Source organism: Hemibagrus wyckioides, linkage group LG09, assembly GCF_019097595.1.
Source record: "Hemibagrus wyckioides isolate EC202008001 linkage group LG09, SWU_Hwy_1.0, whole genome shotgun sequence".
Classification (NCBI taxonomy): Eukaryota; Metazoa; Chordata; class Actinopteri; order Siluriformes; family Bagridae; genus Hemibagrus; species Hemibagrus wyckioides.
Window position 1 is genome coordinate 4,033,128 of NC_080718.1, and position 19,422 is coordinate 4,052,549.

At 38.0% G+C, this 19,422-nt stretch overlaps 1 protein-coding gene across 1 annotated transcript; it reads left to right on the forward strand.

Annotated features, from left to right (window-relative positions):
* Positions 1 to 1,201: 1,201 nt before the first annotated feature.
* Positions 1,202 to 7,175, forward strand: si:dkey-87k14.1 (leucine-rich repeat transmembrane protein FLRT2). Its single transcript, XM_058400088.1, has 2 exons — positions 1,202 to 1,973; positions 3,687 to 7,175. Exon 2 carries the CDS (start codon positions 4,116 to 4,118, stop codon positions 6,105 to 6,107), a length of 1,992 nt encoding a protein of 663 aa, XP_058256071.1. The 5' UTR covers positions 1,202 to 1,973; positions 3,687 to 4,115; the 3' UTR covers positions 6,108 to 7,175.
* Positions 7,176 to 19,422: the final 12,247 nt, after the last annotated feature.

A 19,422-nucleotide genomic window follows, 5' to 3' on the forward strand; every position in this document is an offset into this window, starting at 1 on the left:
TAATATGATATAAAGTAACTATTAGCAATATGACTGACCCTAAACATAATACTGACTCTATTACGTAACTATTAGCAACATGACTGACCCTAAACATAATACTGACTCTATTACGTAACTATTAGCAACATGACTGACCCTAAACATAATACTGACTCTATTACGTAACTATTAGCAACATGACTGACCCTAAACATAATACTGACTCTATTACGTAACTATTAGCAACATGACTGACCCTAAACATAATACTGACTCTATTACGTAACTATTAGCAACATGACTGACCCTAAACATAATACTGACTCTATTACATAACTATTAGCAACATGACTGACCCTAAACATAATACTGACTCTATTACATAACTATTAGCAACATGACTGACCCTAAACATAATACTGACTCTATTACGTAACTATTAGCAACATTTAAATTTAAAAAACAAAATATTGGCTCTACCAGGTAACTATTAGCGACACAGCTGATACTCACTAAAAAAAGTTACTATTAGCAACATGTCTGACCTTAAAAATATCACATTCTGACACTACTAGGTCATTTTTAGCAACATGGCTGACCTCTGTAAAGTATTTCCTTTCACATTAGCAAATCTCCACTATTTCTTATACATGTTGTATTATAAATTTTAGAATGATATCTCAAGAACGAGTAATTAAATATTTGTAGGATTTATATGGGATTATAATCGTAAACAGCAGATTTTTGGAGATGACCCAAACAAGGTCAAATGTCTGAAATAGTTTGTCTATACAGTAGCTTCCTTCCTGTTTGGAGTGTAGAAAGACTGGACTTGGCATCCCGGTCAACACCGCTGCCATCCGGTTCTACTATTTTTTCTTTTAATGATTCATTATTATTATTATTACTATTATTATTATTTTTTATGAATGATTATTATTGTTAAGTTCTTGGCTCTGTAGTCTGGTCCTTTCTATGCAATCCTACGCTGCTCAACAGCGCCACTAGTGGTCAAAAAGTTGCATTGGACATTTTGACACGTATTTTTGATGAATCTATGTGAGAGACTGGATACGAGGCGGTAATACGCCACTGATATATCCCTTCAATGTGCTTTTATATACCAAACTGTCTGGTTTGTCCATATTCTGTGTTCTGCGTATCCAGAATACTTATTTCTGGCGCTGAGTTGCATTATTCCTCCTGAATTTCAACTCGGCTTTAGCGCCTGGCGAATCGAATTCTCCAGATTGACTCGTTTTGAAGAGTCGACTGAAAAGGAACCGAGTCTTCCAATCGAATCACCCCGTAGCTAGATTGAGGCAGGAGCAGCAGGACACGCGCGCGCACACACACACACTCATACACACACACACACACACACACACTCGCTCACTCACTCACTCTCACACACATACACACACATGCGCGCGCGCAGGAACGGAGAGCCGGACGCGTTTCGGCACTATGCTGCCGCTGCAAACGCCGAGGCTTACACCAAAGGAGTTTCACCATCCCGGAGAGCGAAATCACACAACTGATGACTTTTTTTTTCTTTTTCACATCCAAACCGTGGATAAAACTAAATGATGTACGATTTCCGAAGATGGGCAATCGCAGGAGAGCGCACGCTGCACACTGCACGCGCCAAGACTAAAGACTTAACACCAGATCTAAATAGATCCACTTCTGGATTTTATTCCCAGAGTTCCACGACGAGATCCTAAAACTCCCGACACGAAATGCGCGTGGAGATCTTCATCATAACCTCATCTTAAACATTTCCCAAGGACTCGGATATCGTGGATGAAATCCGCTCTGTGCGTTTGTGTGTATGTGTGCGTGTGTGTGTGTGGGTATATATATATTTATATATATATATATATGTATGCATGTATGTGTGTGTGTGTTTATTCCATTTACGGGATCCTTATAATGGAAGAAAACACCCTGGAGCTACAGGACAGGTTTAAAATCCAACATTCATGCAGGTAAAAAAAAAAAAGCATTAATCTTTTTGATCATTTCTGCATAATAGAATTGTATTTGAATTATTAGACAGATTCACATTACAAGCTGAAAATGAAGCTTGAAACTTCTCCTTCTTCTTGCACGTTCATCTGCATCTGAGTTTGCATTTTATTTAAGTCATTTCATTCTAAACACTTGGTGAGGATTAAAACAGCAATCTGGCAATTTGGACCTGTGTCAGTTGAAGCTGTGGCGTTGCATCTTTAATGGCGTGAGATGTCTGATAATCCACGCTGCAACTCTATCATCTCTATTTATTTGCTTTATTTGTGCAGATTGCCTGTATTTTGGATCCCTGCTTACAGGAAGGGGTTTAACTCCTCTTACAGGCTGTAGGGAGTCTCTGTTAGAGATACACAGCAACCATAATAAAAATACAAATAAATCTGTTAAACAGGACATTTTAGAATATTTGTAGAAAATATAGGTCTAGAGAGTGACAAATTCAATCACTGTTGCATGATGTAGTTGTATTACAGTATTCATTATGCATGCATGTTATTGCATAGGATGCATAGCACACTACGTACAAATGTATATGCAATGTATATTATACACATGCATGGCAGTAAGCGTTCATGCGCATGCATTTACTAATCATCACTTTTATTCGGTATAAAATGTCATCTTATATGATAAATATGATTTACAGAAATTTGTATATGCAGTATATGGAGTCATGAAATTGTTTGCTATTTGTTTTTATGTTTTGTTTTTTTCCCCCCATTCCCTAAGATTCCCAAGCTGGAGAAAAATCACCAAATATTAAATGCTGTATGTTATGTAAATAGTGACTAGTATGAAAATTGATGCAATTGGATCAATCCAGAGCAAAAAATAAATTAAATATCTAGCTTTTAATATCAGAGGAAAAAAGGAAGCAGTAACTATTCAGTAATTGGCAAAAATAGTTATGCAACATTCTTTTTGCTACTCATTAAATGAATATGATTCAGTAAGTAATTAAACGTAATTAGGTTGTATTTTTAACATGGCACCTTCTTTTTTCTGAATTCAGTGTAGCAATTGAAGCAGTTTCTGTCAAATCCGCTGTTTTTTTCTTTGCTCTGTTACTTGAAGGATGTAGCCCGTGTAATGATTTAAATAGCTGCCAGTGTTTATTGACAGTAAAGCTGTGCTTGTGCTGAAACAGAGGTACATCTGTGCTTCCAGCCTTTTTAACAGGACGCCCAACACATTGATTTAAAGGAAGCGGTCTTACTGTCCTCGAGGCTGGGAATCATTACCACTCAGAGAGTGAGCTTACTGCCCAAGCGTCGGAACACAGACCTGTCTGTCAATGTGGCATGTGACAGATTAACCACCTTGGTGCCCTTTACAAATCCAAAAGCAAGGAAAGTGTCCTCTGCTCATTTTGAGAATATACTGATGACTTGCTGTGCAAGGAACTTATTATTCCGTTTTCGTTTCCTTTCATGAAAAGCCAACATAACCCTTCATTGGCTTTACATTTGTCCATTTTGTAAGGCGATCTTTTGAAAAACAAATAAATAAATAAATAACACGTCTTGTATTGTGTATTGTAATAGATCCTGATGAATTGTTAAAAATTCTCTGATTTACCACTCAATCTTTTCTACACTTCAGCAAGCTAATAAATCACTACCATAATGTTGCTGAAGAGAACACTTATCTATTTTGTGTTAATACAGGGAAATGGACCCAAATGCCCCATGTGAGCGAAGCTGTGTCATTCAGAGAGCGGCCGGCTGTGACCAGAGAGGAGCTTGTCACTGATAAAGCTGCCAAACGTGCTGTTTTGGTCCACATACTTAAACCGGCCTTCCCTGGCCTCCGACTGAAAATGTGATGAGTTTGGCTATCAGTCTCAACCCAAGCATGGATGGAGGCAAGCAAGGGAGGCACACAGGCTAATGAGACCATTGGTCTTGTGTTGGGGGGGCTTAGGAGAGCCAATTACAGGAGGATTACGCACTTTTCTCCAGCATAGCTCCACCGTGGCAAGCTACAAGAGTTGTTAAAAAACTTGGTGGAATTTACTTCTTTTTTTTTATTTTTTATTATTATTGCTTTACACTTGCAGCCTCTCTGAGCTGTTTGTGTTTCCTCCCCTACCAAAAATGGAGATACAGGTACGAATATGGAATAAAGATGTGATGATCTTTATTAGACCATGGATACCGATCCTATTAGGCCTTCACATGCAGTTCTCTTGGGCTACGACGTGCCCAGATGAGTGCCGCTGTGACAGGACCTTTGTGTACTGCAATGAAAGGAGCCTAACATCAGTGCCTCTGGGGATAGGTGAGGGTTACAAAACCCTCTACCTCCACAACAACCAAATCAACAATGCTGGATTTCCAGCAGAGCTGCACAGCGTTGCCTCAGTAGAGACGGTGTATCTCTACGGCAACCAGTTGGACGAGTTCCCAGTCAACCTGCCTAAAAACACGCGGGTGCTCCATCTGCAGGAGAACAACATTCAGACAGTTTCACGTGCGGCGCTGGCCCAGCTCCTACGCCTTGAGGAGCTCTACCTGGATGACAACTCTATCTCCACGGTGGGTGTGGAGGAGGGGGCGTTCAGGGAAGCCATCAGTCTCAAAATTCTCTTCCTAACCAAGAACCATCTCAGCAGCGTGCCCATCGGTCTCCCTGAAGAGCTAAAGGAGCTGCGTCTGGATGAAAACCGGATAGCACTCATCAGTGATGATGCCTTTGAGAATGTAACAGGGCTTGAGCGCCTCCTTCTGGATGGAAACCTTCTGACAGATGAAGGCCTAGTCCCGGGAGCATTCCAGGGTTTAGTTAACCTTAAAACCCTGTCCATGGCACGCAATTCCCTGACGGTCCCTCCTCCTAACCTGCCCACCCAGTGTTTGGTCAAGCTCAACTTGCAGGATAATCTGATGAATGAGATCCCTTTGACGGCCTTTCATGGCCTGCACCGCCTCGAGAGACTGGATATTTCCAACAACCAGCTGCAGTCTCTCACACAGGGGGTCTTTGATGGCCTCCTTAGCCTGAGACAGCTCACTGTTCGAAACAATCTTTGGCTCTGTGACTGCGACATTAAATGGGTCATATTGTGGTTAAAGTCCTTGCCGACTACGCTGAACGTTCGCGGCTTCATGTGCCAGAAGCCTGAGAGTGTGCGTGGTATGGTAATCAGAGAGCTAAACTTGGAAATGATCCAGTGTCCCAGCAGTACGGCCATAGTGCCACAGTCAACACAACAGCCCACACACCCCTCTTTGCCTACTGCTGAGTCAGCCACTGAAACAGGCTTCTCAACCCCAAACTATGTCCATACTCCCAGCGCTGCACCAGTGCCCCCTGCCCTGCCAACCAAGCATGGAGATAAGGAACTGATCACAGAGGTCCCTGAGGATCCTGTGCAGGAATCGCTCCGAGTTTCCTTCATTGTCTTAAACAGCACGTGCGTCCAGGTGAACTGGATATCTACCTTCACTGTCACAGCATACAAGGTGACCTGGGTCAAGATGGGTCACAGTTTGATTGGGGACCCTATGCAGGAGACTATGGTTGAAGGTGAGCAACAGAGAATACACCTGACCAGCCTGGATCCCAAATCCATCTACCGAATTTGCGTGGATCCTCTGGATGCTTTCAACAATTATCACACAGGAGAAGACACGATTTGCTCGGAGGTGATGACCAAGCCGGCCTCGTACGACTTGGACGAGAAGCCAGAGCAGGCGAGCCAACAGGACCTCGGCTCCTCTCTGCTTCTGGCTGGCCTGATCGGAGGGGCTGTGCTCGTTGTCCTGGTGCTGCTGCTTAGCATATTCTGCTGGCACATGCACAAGAAGGGACGGTCATCCTCATCCAAATGGAAATATAACCGAGGGAGGAGGAAAGACGATTACTGTGAGGCAGGCACAAAGAAGGATAACTCCATCCTGGAGATGACCGAGACTAGCTTTCAGATAGTTTCTTTGAACAACCAACAGCTCCTTAAAGGGGACTACCGAATTCAGCCCATTTACACTACTAATGGAGGCCTTGGCTACAGAGACTGCCACGTGGCCAACAACAGTACAAGCTACAGCAAGAATAGCGTTCCAGTCTCTAACCCTTGCCATACATGATGGTTTTCGAAAGGTATTAATCCTTTGTATTAAACAAATTCGACTTAAATACGCTGTACAGTATATATTTCAAAGATGAACTGTAAATGCTGTAATTTATACTCTTATCAGTGATATCGCCTTCTTTTGTATTCCGAGTAAAATGCAAAAACAATTTATGATGTACTAGTTTCTCCTGTTGTATTACTACTGCGCTCGTAGGAATCCATCTGAGTATCATAAACTGGAGTATGTATGCAGATAATTGTTTACATTGTTGTGCACAAAAATCACAGAAAGTGCCCAGAAATATATAGATGATTATCTAGAATTGGGGAAAAAAAGATGGTTAGTTAGATTGTGGGTTCGATTATGAGTAAGTATGAATGATTCACATTATTTATGCTTGTCTGACTTCTTTGTTCTTTATTTGTACCACAAGATGGCATCTTTTTTTTCTTTCTTTCTTTCTTTTTCTGACGTTAATCAGCACCTTTTTCAAGCTTGTTCGTTAATCTGACTTCCAGATTCAGCTGTTCAGGTTAAGTGGTCTGCAAATACAGAGAGAAAATTCTACCTGCCAAAAATTCTACCTGTCTGATTTGTTAAGTGAAGGGGGGGGGGGGGGGTGATGGAAGATGTACTTACTGTGTGCGTACATTAATGAAGGGCAAAAAAATAAATAAATAAACAATGAAATGTATTCCACTGTGAAAACCACAAAGTTTGAATTAGCACAGTCTGACATTTTGGCTGCACAGCTCTTGGTAAGGAAGACTGATGATAATTGTCCATTATCATTCTGCTTCTGGAGGCAACTTTCTTCATATACAGCTTACAGTGTATTTATTTATTTTCCAATAAATCGGCTAGGTAATAGTGTCCGAAAGCATTAGACTGGAATACGTCAGATTGGGAAGATTCATAACTCAGCTGGTTTTGAAGGCTTCTTATTCTAATCGTCTTGCTCTGCGAACAACTCTGTGAAACTATCCAAAAATATGACCAGGTATTGTTTATTTGCATATAACCATGCATTATTTCCAAGAATATCAATAAACGTTGTCACGATGTTGACTAGAAGAAGTATTTGAAGCATTCTAAGGAACTGCTTTGTTTTGTGCGTGCTCTTGACTGGAACGATAATCCGGCTCATAACACTGTCACGACATGTCATGAATGTCAGATTGATGTCTCTTGGTGTTTACGATGACATTTTACTACAGTCTTGGTGAGTTTGACGAATCAATGGAGACATGTACAATATATCACTATGTTGGTTGATAATTGGTTTTGGTTTTTTTATTCATTTCAAAGCAGACTTTTATTGTATCATCGGTGTAATTATGTATGGCGAGGCTATTCCTTCTCATACAGTACAACAAATAAAAAAAACAAAACAAAAAAAACCATCAGAAGTAGTTGCCAGAAATGTTATGCCAGACAGTACTGGGTTGTTGTTGTTGTTGTTGCACTTGTTTGAAGAATTGCATTATTAGTTTGGCTCCACAAAGTATGAGTCGTGTCGTTTCACAGCTAATAACTTGCACACAATAAATAACGCAATAAACCCACCAGCACCCCGCCAATCTCCCCCTCCTTCCTTCTCGGCGCGACCTTTTCGCTCGAATCTCTCAGGGTCTGTGAGGAGACAGTAATTAGCTATTAAATCTGCACATCTGGGTCCTCCAGCTGTGTGGTCATCTCCGAATGAGCTGCTGGATCTCAATTCTGCAGCTCTCTCCAGAGTGCCCCAGAGACCGGAGGGATGCTCAAGTGCAGCTCGGTTATATTAGTTCAGTCGCCGAGTTCAGAACAACAGCCGTTTGTAATCGCAAACAAAACCCTGCAGAACAGCAAGCAGCACCGTCTCCATTTATTCCAATCAATTAATACTGGAATTCCAATTTGGTCGCAGATTTTCAAGCCAGACCGCTATTCCCTCAAGCCGGGGGTTAATGGGTTTCGCTGCATCTCTGTTTTACTCACCGAGATGTGTTTCAGGAAGTGTGAATAACAATCACTCAAAAGAAGAAGCTAGGAACACTTTCTATGACGCTTATTATGATTATACACCATTATAACCCTGCTAATAATTTGGTTTTTTTTTTCTTCTCCAATTTCTTCAATTTCTTTCTCATTAATAATCATAAAACATGTCACAAGTTTATACGCATCATATAAAGCAATGTGTTACATTCTATTGTACAACCTTTATAACTAATAATAACAACCTGTGCAGATTGATAAAGCATCCATAATATTTATTAATCATTAATAGACGTGTAAAATGTCATCACTGAGTGCTAAGGTCATGAAAACGTTCATATTATGACATTACGCATTTATAAAGCATTATAAATGCATTATAACACAACATGAATACATTCCTTGTGTGTGTTACCAGTTTCTATGAAGGTCATATTTATATTGAATTATGAACATGTGATGTTATTATACATTTATTATGCATTATTAATGCATTATAACATGATACAAACATTCACTGAATGAGTTACCGATTTCTATGAAGGTCATATTTTTATGAATTATGAACATATTGTTAGAATCTGTTCATAAAGCGTCACAAATGCTTTGGAATGTGTCGATTACGTCTGAACAGTCATAACATCGTTATTATGCATTATGAATTGTAGAAAATGATTGTGATCACTTTGCATTATTCTTAGGGTTTCTAACTGTAGCACCAATACCAAAGAAAACCATGATGTAACATTTTACATAGATCATAAATATAATATACCATGAATAAGTTCATGTCATATTATAATGCCTTTATAAGGTATTATACACATGGTTGTAATGTGTACTTAATTATGAATATGCATTAAACGTTATTTTAAATTGGGTAGGATTAGTATGATGCCTTGTAAGTCGTGTTCATTAAGTATTATGCTGCCAAGTTTCACTTTACATAATGCATTATAACATGATATAATGGTGATATGATGTGTTTTAAGCATTATATGCATTCTTTTTCAAAAAATAATTATGAATGAATTCTAAACAATGCTACAAACTGTGATGACCAAGATATATGTCTATATGACTTGTGTATAATGCCTTAGAAATGCATTAGAAGATACTGTGAAGGTTTATAACAATATATAGTGTCTTTATAAATATGGCCTTCATAGAAACTGCTATGTAGTGCTCTGTACACCCCTTAAAAACGAATAACGACCTGTATATAATTAGAATTCCATTACCAGAAAATGCATTACACTTTACAGCTTTTTTATGAATTGTTGACATGATGCATTATAATCAGTGTCCATAACACATTATAACACCAATACCAAATTAATCCCTGATTTTTCTTCCCTTTTTTTTCTTTGACGCATATGTTATCAGGTATTCACACTTCAAAACCTCTTCTCTGTGACTGAAACTAATGCACTTAGCAAAGGGGCTACATTTATGTAGTGTTATAATGTGTTATAAACATGATTTGCACTTCAAATGCATTCTGGTAACAATTTATTAATGTATTATGAATGCACTATTACTATGAACTATAAAAGAAAATGGCTTTTCGTAAATACTTTGGCTAATCTGTATATGAATGCATTATAACTTCTTATGAATGGATGAAGAATGGATGAATTCTTATAAAGATGAGCGATAAAATGATTCCTCAATATAGGAATGACTAATGGCTGTTTCTATGAAGCCTGTATTAATAACTCATTATAACATTAAGGACTTTAGAAACTCTAATAATGCTTCAGAAGGCTCTGATACAAAAGTGTGACTATCGTTACAAACCTTGTTGTGTATCGAACAACGTTGTTAATAAGAAATGACCTGAAAATAATTATAAAGCAAAGGTTAGGTTTATTATAATAAACACTTTATAAACATGTCATAAACACTTAATTTTAGACTCAATACAAAAATACATACAACTTGGATTTGAAAACTTTTATTATAAATTAAAAGTACAAATAAACAAAGTAAAATTATTTTTTAAATAATTGTAATTAAATATTCTAAGTGTTTTATAATTAAATATGAATGCCATTATATGGAACAAAACATCTGACAACATTTTATTATTTTATTCCTCTTAATTGGAATTAAATAATGAATATTTTGATCTTTTTATTATCATAAAATGAATCTGTATAATGAGATAAAAAAGCAGCTTTTCACTATGAATCTCTGACACTGGAGACTACTTCCATAAATTTTAAATAAAAGTCTCCTTACAGCAAACTTCACCATCTTTATCTTTAGCTTTATTATAGGATAACCTTTATAATCTGTTTGTATATCTGTTTGTAGATTATGTTAATTCATCTGCGATGTAGCTGTTGCTATAGAAACTGAAATCGCCGTCAGAATTACAGTCATAGGAAATGAATCTGTACTTTCTGACCAATCAGAATCGAGAATTCAGCACCGCTGCGGTTTAGAATGAAATGCAGTATAAGAAGTTATTAAGGAATAATAAAGGACACTTCATGGGACGTTTATTAATAAATTAGTCATATTATTAAGCATTAGAGTGATTTATGGATATGGGCTTCATAGTAAGTGCTACCAAGTGAGTTGCCATGCTATTGACAGCGCGTTTTCAGGCCACAGGTTTCTAAAGCTATGTGGCAGATGGATGCATGTGGGAGGCTGGGGTATTCATTTCAAACTGCTGGAGGGCCATGGCAGGGTAAGACGTGAAATCTGTGTCACAATGGATCTGTGCTTCGCCTTGGGTGAAAGAAACAGAAGCTGCGGTAAATTGAATATACGCACTGTAAAGCATGCCGTTAGGAGAGAGTGAGAAATACAGCCCGGCTTCCCTGTTGTTCAACATCAAAAGACTCAACATTTATCCGCTAAATGCCGTGATGCGGATCGTTAAGTCTGACGCCTTTGACCGGCGTCATTCTCTGAAGCCATAACTCAAAAGAGAAGCTCCGAGTTTGCAGGTCAGAGCATCGATAAATGTCAAGGCTGTTAATTAGGCATGGGATCGGTGTACTAACCTGCAACAGTGAAGCTAGCAGTGATGTTTTGTTCTCTAAGTCAGGAACAATAGTGTACATTGTGTGTGTGTGTGTGTGTGTGAGTATGTGTACATCCATCTGCCCACGCCTCCATCTGATGCGTCTAGCTCTACAGTGTAACTCCAGCGCTGTCCAGCTGTCGAGTCTGTGCACAGCCAAGTATCGATCGCTCCCTGCTCCTCGGAATTATGAAAAATGGACTGGATTTGAGAGCAACTCAAAACCTTGAACAAGTCCCACTTCTCTAGCGGGAAAGAACTACTAAACAAAACAAAACAAAAAAACAAGGAAAGGTCAGGATTATATACAAATATATATATATATATATATATATATATATATATATATGTATATATATATATATGTATATATATATATATATATATATATATATATATATATATATATATGTTCCCGTTTAATCCCACAGGGAGTTAATTTGTCCTGGATGAAGCTGAAAAGTTGATCAATATTTAATGGGCTGGAATTTCACAAACACCCCTTGCTTTTCACGCGGAAATTGGAACATGTGCTCGGCTTGGCATAAATAGAACCTGTCGTAACGTATTGCGAATATATTACAGGTGCCGGGAGAGTCGAGCTCGGATTGTTGGCAAGATAATAAATAAATCATAAATAGAGCAGCTTCGGGATGACAAGTCGGCTGCTAGGTAGAGCAGAAGGTACAGTATGCTCAGGTTATTCACACGGGTCGGAGGTTCTACATCTAAACATGGAAGAAAACTTTTTCTTTTTCTTGCATCAGTTTCATCAGCGCTGATCGTCCGATCAGCCTCTCAAGAGGGCAAATTTGAGGATTTTATGGTATAGCATAACTAGAGCAAAAAAAAATAAAAAACAGCAAGGTGGATATTCGTGAAAAGCACAGAAAGGACACACAGAGAATTAGCAGATGCAAAATATGCTAAAATTTGATGTGTTTAGCGAGTGTATAGCTGTTGTGTCTCTCTGACGTCGAAGGAGATGAAAGGACGACGTTAAGCTTCTAAAACATTTTAGCTGTTTATAGTTGCACATCATTTTGGTGGAAAAGTCTACTGAGGAACCAGGAAAGCACATGTGATTGAGCTGTTGCTATAGCAACAGAAATCGTTTTCGGAACTACCGTTACAGGAAATGGACGCGTTCTTTCTGACCGATCAGAACTGAGAATTCGTCAGCGCTGTGGGATTATAATGGATTGCAGTAGAGTTTAGGAATCAAGGACACTTTATGATACTGCAAACACTGGACTCAGATTTATGGCTAGCAATGTTGCATCACAGACTCGGCTCACCTAGCCAGCGCTCTACGACAGAGGCGTTAGCATGAACGCTGAAGCTTTGGAAGGGGGTCTGTTTGAGAAAAGCAACAAAGCCACAAGCAACTGTCAAATTTCAAGAACTGCAACGATCGTATGCAGACAAAATCCAAGCGACTACCTAATATTTCACCTCAGACCAATCCTGCGGGCTGACGTTTCTTCACTTCCCTCTTTCCTGATGCATAACAATGGAAAACAAAAACAAATAGCCATGGTTAATCTCTTGTATAACCTCTTATTAAACGTGTAGTGAGACATCCTTAAGCACTATCCTAAAGTACCAGAGATTGTTAGGCTTGACATATCCGGTGAATGATGACTAGCTGCTGCAATTAGATTGATTTGCTTATTTGCTAGCAAAACCCGGTACGCTACTTATCACAGAACATGTTCAAATATAGCAGTGTGTATAAACGATATAATCAGCTACTTCACCTGATTGTATGGACATAATCAGCTCCAGCTACTAAAGCGCCGTGGGATCACTTTTGTTAGGGTGAAAATGTAAACAGTTCATGTTGATTAGAATAAACGTTGATATGCAAGGGGGGGGGTTGGAGTGTGAAGGTGTGCATTAGTGAGATGAATCATTCAACCTGGTATTTAAAAAAAAAAACTGACCAACCCTTACTCCCACACACTCACAGGGCCACTAGATACAAGAACACTGCACATTTACTGATTCATTAGACTCCAATCTGACACATTACTGCAGAGGAAGTTGATGATGTGGAGCTTCGCCGCGATCCCCGAGCCCCCTGTACGAGCAGCTATCTCTAATGACTTGCTGATGCGTGTTTAATTGCTAATGAACGAGCCGAGCAGCATGAGCAAAATTCGGCTGATGCACTTTATTGGCAGTAGAGGTTAGGTTAGATGGGCGGAAAAAAAAAGATATCGAGTGAGATTGCAAGTCTCGTCGATAATGAGATGTCGCTATAACCGGCTTACATGGCAAATATTAGGTACGGAGATCCTTGCAGAAGCTTCAGAACTAAGTTTGGAAAAGCGGAAGCTACTGTATGTAATCAAGTCAAGAATGTTTGATGTCAGGTATTGACACTCCTCTATTGCTGGAGCTGATGGTTGATGTTATTTAATTAACGTTTTTATCTTTTTCAAGGATTATCGAAGAAACCATACAAAGATCCACATGACTTCTGATGTTTTTTTTGTTTTTTTTTCTTCAAGGCCAGCTATCACTTTTTTTTTCTCTTCCTCATTTTAGAATGATCCGTAACCAAAAATGTGTTCGTTTATTAAATGCATAAATGTGCTTTTTTTATTCATTTATTTTTTTCTACATCTATAATGGATCCAGAGTTCAATGAAAGTTTAAACACTATTCATATGTATGAAGTGGAATATTTTGCATAGCTTCATGTGCACAGCTTTATGGATAAAACGTAGCTTAAGAAAAATGTCAAATAAATAAATTTTAATAATCAGATTTTTTTAAAAATAAATGTAACATCAATAACCAATAGAATTTTTTTTACAATTATTATTTAATTTAATTTAATTATTATGTATGTAAATATATATTTTATTATTTGTATTAATGATTTCATCATGCATCTTGTCTAAGTATGACATTTTTCAATAAATTCGCATTTTTTTGCCGGGTGCCTGGCCTTGTGCGCTTGGTGGTGAGTAAATCTTAAACTTTTTTGAGAATGCTTAGGTTTTAATGTCAGTTTTAGAGATACGACAAGTACTTGGATGTGACATAAGGTCAAGAGTAGGTTGAATTTATTTATTTATTTATTTTTTAAGATTTCAGTAGTTTATTAAAACAGTCTAGAAATACAGATTTTTATCAAAAAATCTGCACTGATATCAGAGCTCACATCTCAAGGATCTCCAGTTCAGTCAGTTTGGATTTTTTCCATGGACTCCGATTCCTTCCGACCTTCAGAAAGCATGATGGTTGATTTTCACCTTGATTTGGTCACCTTGATGGTTGATTTCACCTTCATATCCAGCCTTCATATCCAGCCTTCATGTCATCCAGATCTGAGAAGCTGAACGAAATCAACAAGTGACTCGAAATGTTATTTCAGGAGTTCAGATCACCTTCATGCTCCCACGGCTTGGTCCTTAACCTTGTAATTGTTTTGACTGATACAAGCATCATCCAAATGCTAAAGATAAAATCGTAATTCGTAATCATAATCGTAAAGTCGTAATTCCTGACTTCCTGCTAGGACAAAACAAACAACACACCCATGGTGGTTCTTATGGTGGTTCCTGCTCAGGATCTTGGGATGTTCTGCTAAGCCAGTTCATCCAGTGACTTCAAATCAACCTGTCTGCTTACAGCATGAACAGTAAACTCGGTAGCACTTCTTACCTTAAAGAAATGTCTATCCTTAAAGGTATTCATGTTAGCTCTATCAACATACAGACATATTTGCTCATTTTACTACACAGGAATCACTTAGCTAGCTAGATCATTTCCAACAAAAGACATCATGAAGCCCCCAAGACCCCCCCCCCCTGACTAAGTCGACATACGGCATAGAAGCAGTTGTTTACTGTTTGTTTATTTATTTTTTTAATTGTTGAAATGTGAAATCGATGGCACAGTTCAACATAATTAAATAAATCCGCTGCACCGTTTCAGAGCAACACAGATACACAGAAGCCATCTATTCTGGACTGATCAGCCTTTCATCTTTTTTTTTTGCTCCCTAACACGTCGTTCTTTACCCTCTATCGCGTTAAGCGGCAGCCACCCGAGAGGATCACTGACGCTCCATTTCCCCTTCGATCTCCCGCTCCGGACTCGGAGAGAGTGAATCTCTTCAGTGTTTTGGTGTGGACTATCTCTCTCTCTCTCTCTCTCTCTATCTATCTATCTCTCTCTCTCTCTCTGACTGTAATGGCCCTGTTTTCAATCCCCCTCCCCTTGTTCCTGTTGAACACTCATCAGTGCTCGCAGCTAATGAGAAATCTACAACACAATGTCTGACAAGTCATTTAACAGATCAAATCACGAGTGAATCACGATAATGCTCTCACCCGCCCCCTCAAGCCAATATAGACTTAATTGTAAATTCCATAATAAAGTCATTTGGGGGATATTTTAAGGGGTGTATTTGATAAAGCTGTAATGAAATTCTGATAGTATATACCATATGCAAATACGGATGTGTGAAAACATTTCACGTGCCACAGTCACCCGAGATGTGTTTTTAATTTTCTCAAGGAATTTAAAGCTCTGGGATGAGATGTGTAACCAGTGGAAACTGAACTGTTAAATGATTTGCATCTGGCACTTTCACACCTATTAGTGATTCTAATTCAAAGCTAAATTGATTCCTTTGATTTGTTTATTTGTTTTGGTTTCATGCTGAATCACAGCTAAACTGATTCCTTTCGTTCGTTTGGTATTTGGTTTAGATTGGTTTTGGATTGAATCAAAGTGCAATTGATTCCTATTTTTCAGTTGCTAGTTTGGTTTCACACTGAATCACAGATCAACTGATTCCTTTGTTTTTGTTTTTATTTTGCTGTTTGGTTTGGTTTCACGATGATTGAAAACTAAATTGATTCCTTTGCTTTGTTTCTTATTTGATTTCACACTGAATCAAAGTCATATCGATTCCTTTCTTTCAGTTGCTCTTTGATTTAGTTCAGTTTCACACTGTTCATATGCTTCATGGATGGGTTTGGGTTCACACTGAATTGGAACGAAATCGATTCCTTTGTTTTGTTTGCTGTTTGTTATAATTTGGTTTAACACGGAATCAAAGGTCATTTGATTCTTTTAATTAATTTGTGATTTGATTTAGATTTATTTAACACTGAATCAAAGGTCATTTGATTCCTTTGATTCACTTGTGATTTGATTTTGATTGGTTTAACAATGAATTAAAGGTCATTTGATTCTTTTGATTCATTTGTGATTTGATTTAGATTGGTTTTACACTGAATCATAAGTCATGTGATTCTTTTGATTCACCTGTGATTTGATTGAGATTGGTTTAACAGTGAATCAAATGTCTTTTGATTCATTTGCAATTTGATTTAGATTGGTTTAACACTGAATCAAAGGTCATTTGATTCTTTTGATTCACTTGTGATTTGATTTCGATTGGTTTAACAATGAATTAAAGGTCATTTGATTCTTTGATTCATTTGTGATTTGATTTAGATTGGTTTTACACTGAATCATAAGTCATGTGATTCTTCTGATTCACCTGTCATTTGATTGAGATCGGTTTAACAGTGAATCAAATGTCTTTTGATTCATTTGCAATTTGATTTTGATTGGATTAACACTGAATCAAAAGTCATTTGATTCTTTTGATTCAGTTGGGATTTGATTTACATTGTTTTAACCCTGAATCAAAGGTCAGTTGATTCATTCAGTTCATTTGCTATATAATTTGGTTTGGTGTCACACTGAATCAGAACTAAATTGAATCAGTTGTTATTTGGTTTAATTGGGTTTCACACTGAATCGGTTCTAAAATGATTCTTTTGGTTCGTTTTCTGTTTACTTTGGCTTCTTTCTCAAAGTTTTCACGCTATCGAAAAATTACAAAGTGTAGACGCTTTCGACTCCTTCCATAAATGTTCAATAAGCGTCGTTACTATAGAAACGATAACATGTACAACAGTGCGTTAATGTTCGGATAACCTGTGACTTGGCTGGATCTATTGTCTGTGCTCCTGTTTATAGAACATCAGTCATGTTCTAGGCAGTCAGACTCAAGAATTCAACAATTCTTCAATGTATTCTTTTTTCCCCATTTCTAATTGAACATTATGTGCATTTGGCTACATTCACCCACTGCCCGGGCATTAATGGGTCATAAAGCTGAAATGAACCATTTCAGTGAACCACTGATGCTCCTAAATCCATTTTATCCCAAGACTATAGTGAATTAAGAAAGCTGAGGATTAATCTAAATGATGGGAATTGATTGAGGCAATGCAGCCTCAAAGGGCCTCGGAAGAATTAAAGCAAGAGGAAATGTGACTGAAATACAAAGTGAGAGAGAGAGAGAGAGAGAGAGAGAACCTAAGAGAGAGAGAGTGAGATGGAGAAAGAAGCAGAAAGCGAGGGAGATGGGAGAGAGACACGCTGCAGTTTTTATAATTAGGATAATTAGAAGGTATACGCTTTTGGCAGATTCATTTCATATCTATGAACAAAGCAGCCAGTAAAATGTCGGCCGTGTGAAGCTCCAAAAAGCTTTATGACACGATTGGACTGTAGCTTGAGAATAGTCCAGCGTGGTTTTAGTGAAACAACAAATGCAATCCTTCATGGGATTCCTAAGGTGCAGCAAATGTGATCACATTTGAAAATGATTCATGATCAAGAAAAACTAACATGTGAAAATAAATTGATCTTGTGTGGGGAAAATCATGCGTAGAAAAAAAAACAAAAAAAACAGGTCAATACAAACAATTTGAAACTAAAAATAAAAACAAATTTTAAAAATGTATTTTTATTGATTGTATTAACCTTTATTGTATTACATGTAAAAATAAAAAAGAATCAAATAAAGGAATCGTTAAATGAATCATGTCTTTGATGAAAGTGATTCAACTTGGAGCTTTTTCATTATTTTTTTAGCTTCATAATGTCATAGATGTGTTTTAAAACTCTTTTTGTATTTTTCTTTTTTAACTCATGATGATTTTAGTCATTCATTTTGCTAGATAAGCGAAATTGATGGCTATTAGCTTTTTGTACTTGTTAGCCACATTTGCCTTGAAGCTCAAATTTAAAGAAGCTAACATCAGAAATTGAGCTTGCCTCGGCTGATCCCGAACGATTTCGTCAGTTTAATTCCTGTTCAAACTCCTTCCTTAAGCTACTCTTACTCGGTACGTCCGTTTGAGACTTACACTTGCAGACGTTTTACAGGCGTAGCTTACTGTCTAATCGTAATACTAAGCTGACCTTTCATGTGTTCTCGTGGAAAACATTGAAAGCTACACGAGAGAGGAGAATTTGCTTGCCGCTGCCGAGCTCAGGCTCTGCGTGATCTTCAGCCAAAAATGAAATGTTGAGGAATGCGTCTGTGCAATCTCCTCAATCGGATTAGCCGTCCTGTTCCAACATTCAGTGCCCACAGCGGCAAACTGACAGCTACATCTGAGCTCGCCGCTATGATCTTTAATGCATATGCAGCCTGCTGCTCTGATAAAAAAAATGTCACGTTCTACCTCACAGCCAATTTCTCATCACAGGAAAGTTTAAATTCTGCCACCACCAAATGTTTTTGCGTTTTCTGAGACTTTTTATTTAGCCTTGGTACCGCGTAGGCTTTTAACTGAAGGCCATACCAAAGACGTTATAGCAAATTCTGTCTGCTGTGGCTTTCTCTGCAATAATACTATAACAAAAGAAATCTTCTGTTCTCAGGTTGGTAGTCAGCATGCATGAAAGAGGGATTTTTTTTATTTATTTATTTCCCGTTAAAGTCTAACGACTAGCATGTTTATCAACAAGGCATTATGATTGGCTCTTTATACTGAAGAGTGAGCCTCACATTATCCCTTTCATATTTCAAGCAGTGGCCTGTCTCTGCTGAGTGTTTTTAAAAGCAGTTTAAACCCAGGGTCACGGGAAGAAAATTGCTCTCGCTGTACCCAAAGTTTTCAGTCCGCGACCAAGGAGTGTATTATTTACGACATGTTGTTATTGTTACATTTTCAAGCTCTCTCACTCATCATTCCTCGCTAAGTCCGAAGTGTACTTGCTGACAGGAAGCAGGGACGAGAACGCATAATACATCAGGGAGTGTACTCATTTTTGTAATTCGGGATGTTAGTCATTGGAAGATGACAGTCCTGTACTGTGTGGTAGAAATATATACATTAATAACATCACGCGGAATAAATATGGGACAAATACTATCAAACTAATACCTACCAGACTAAATATCGACTGGCCTAGCAGATTAAAACCAACAAGACTAAACACAGGCTTGGATAACAGAATAAAACCTACCAGACT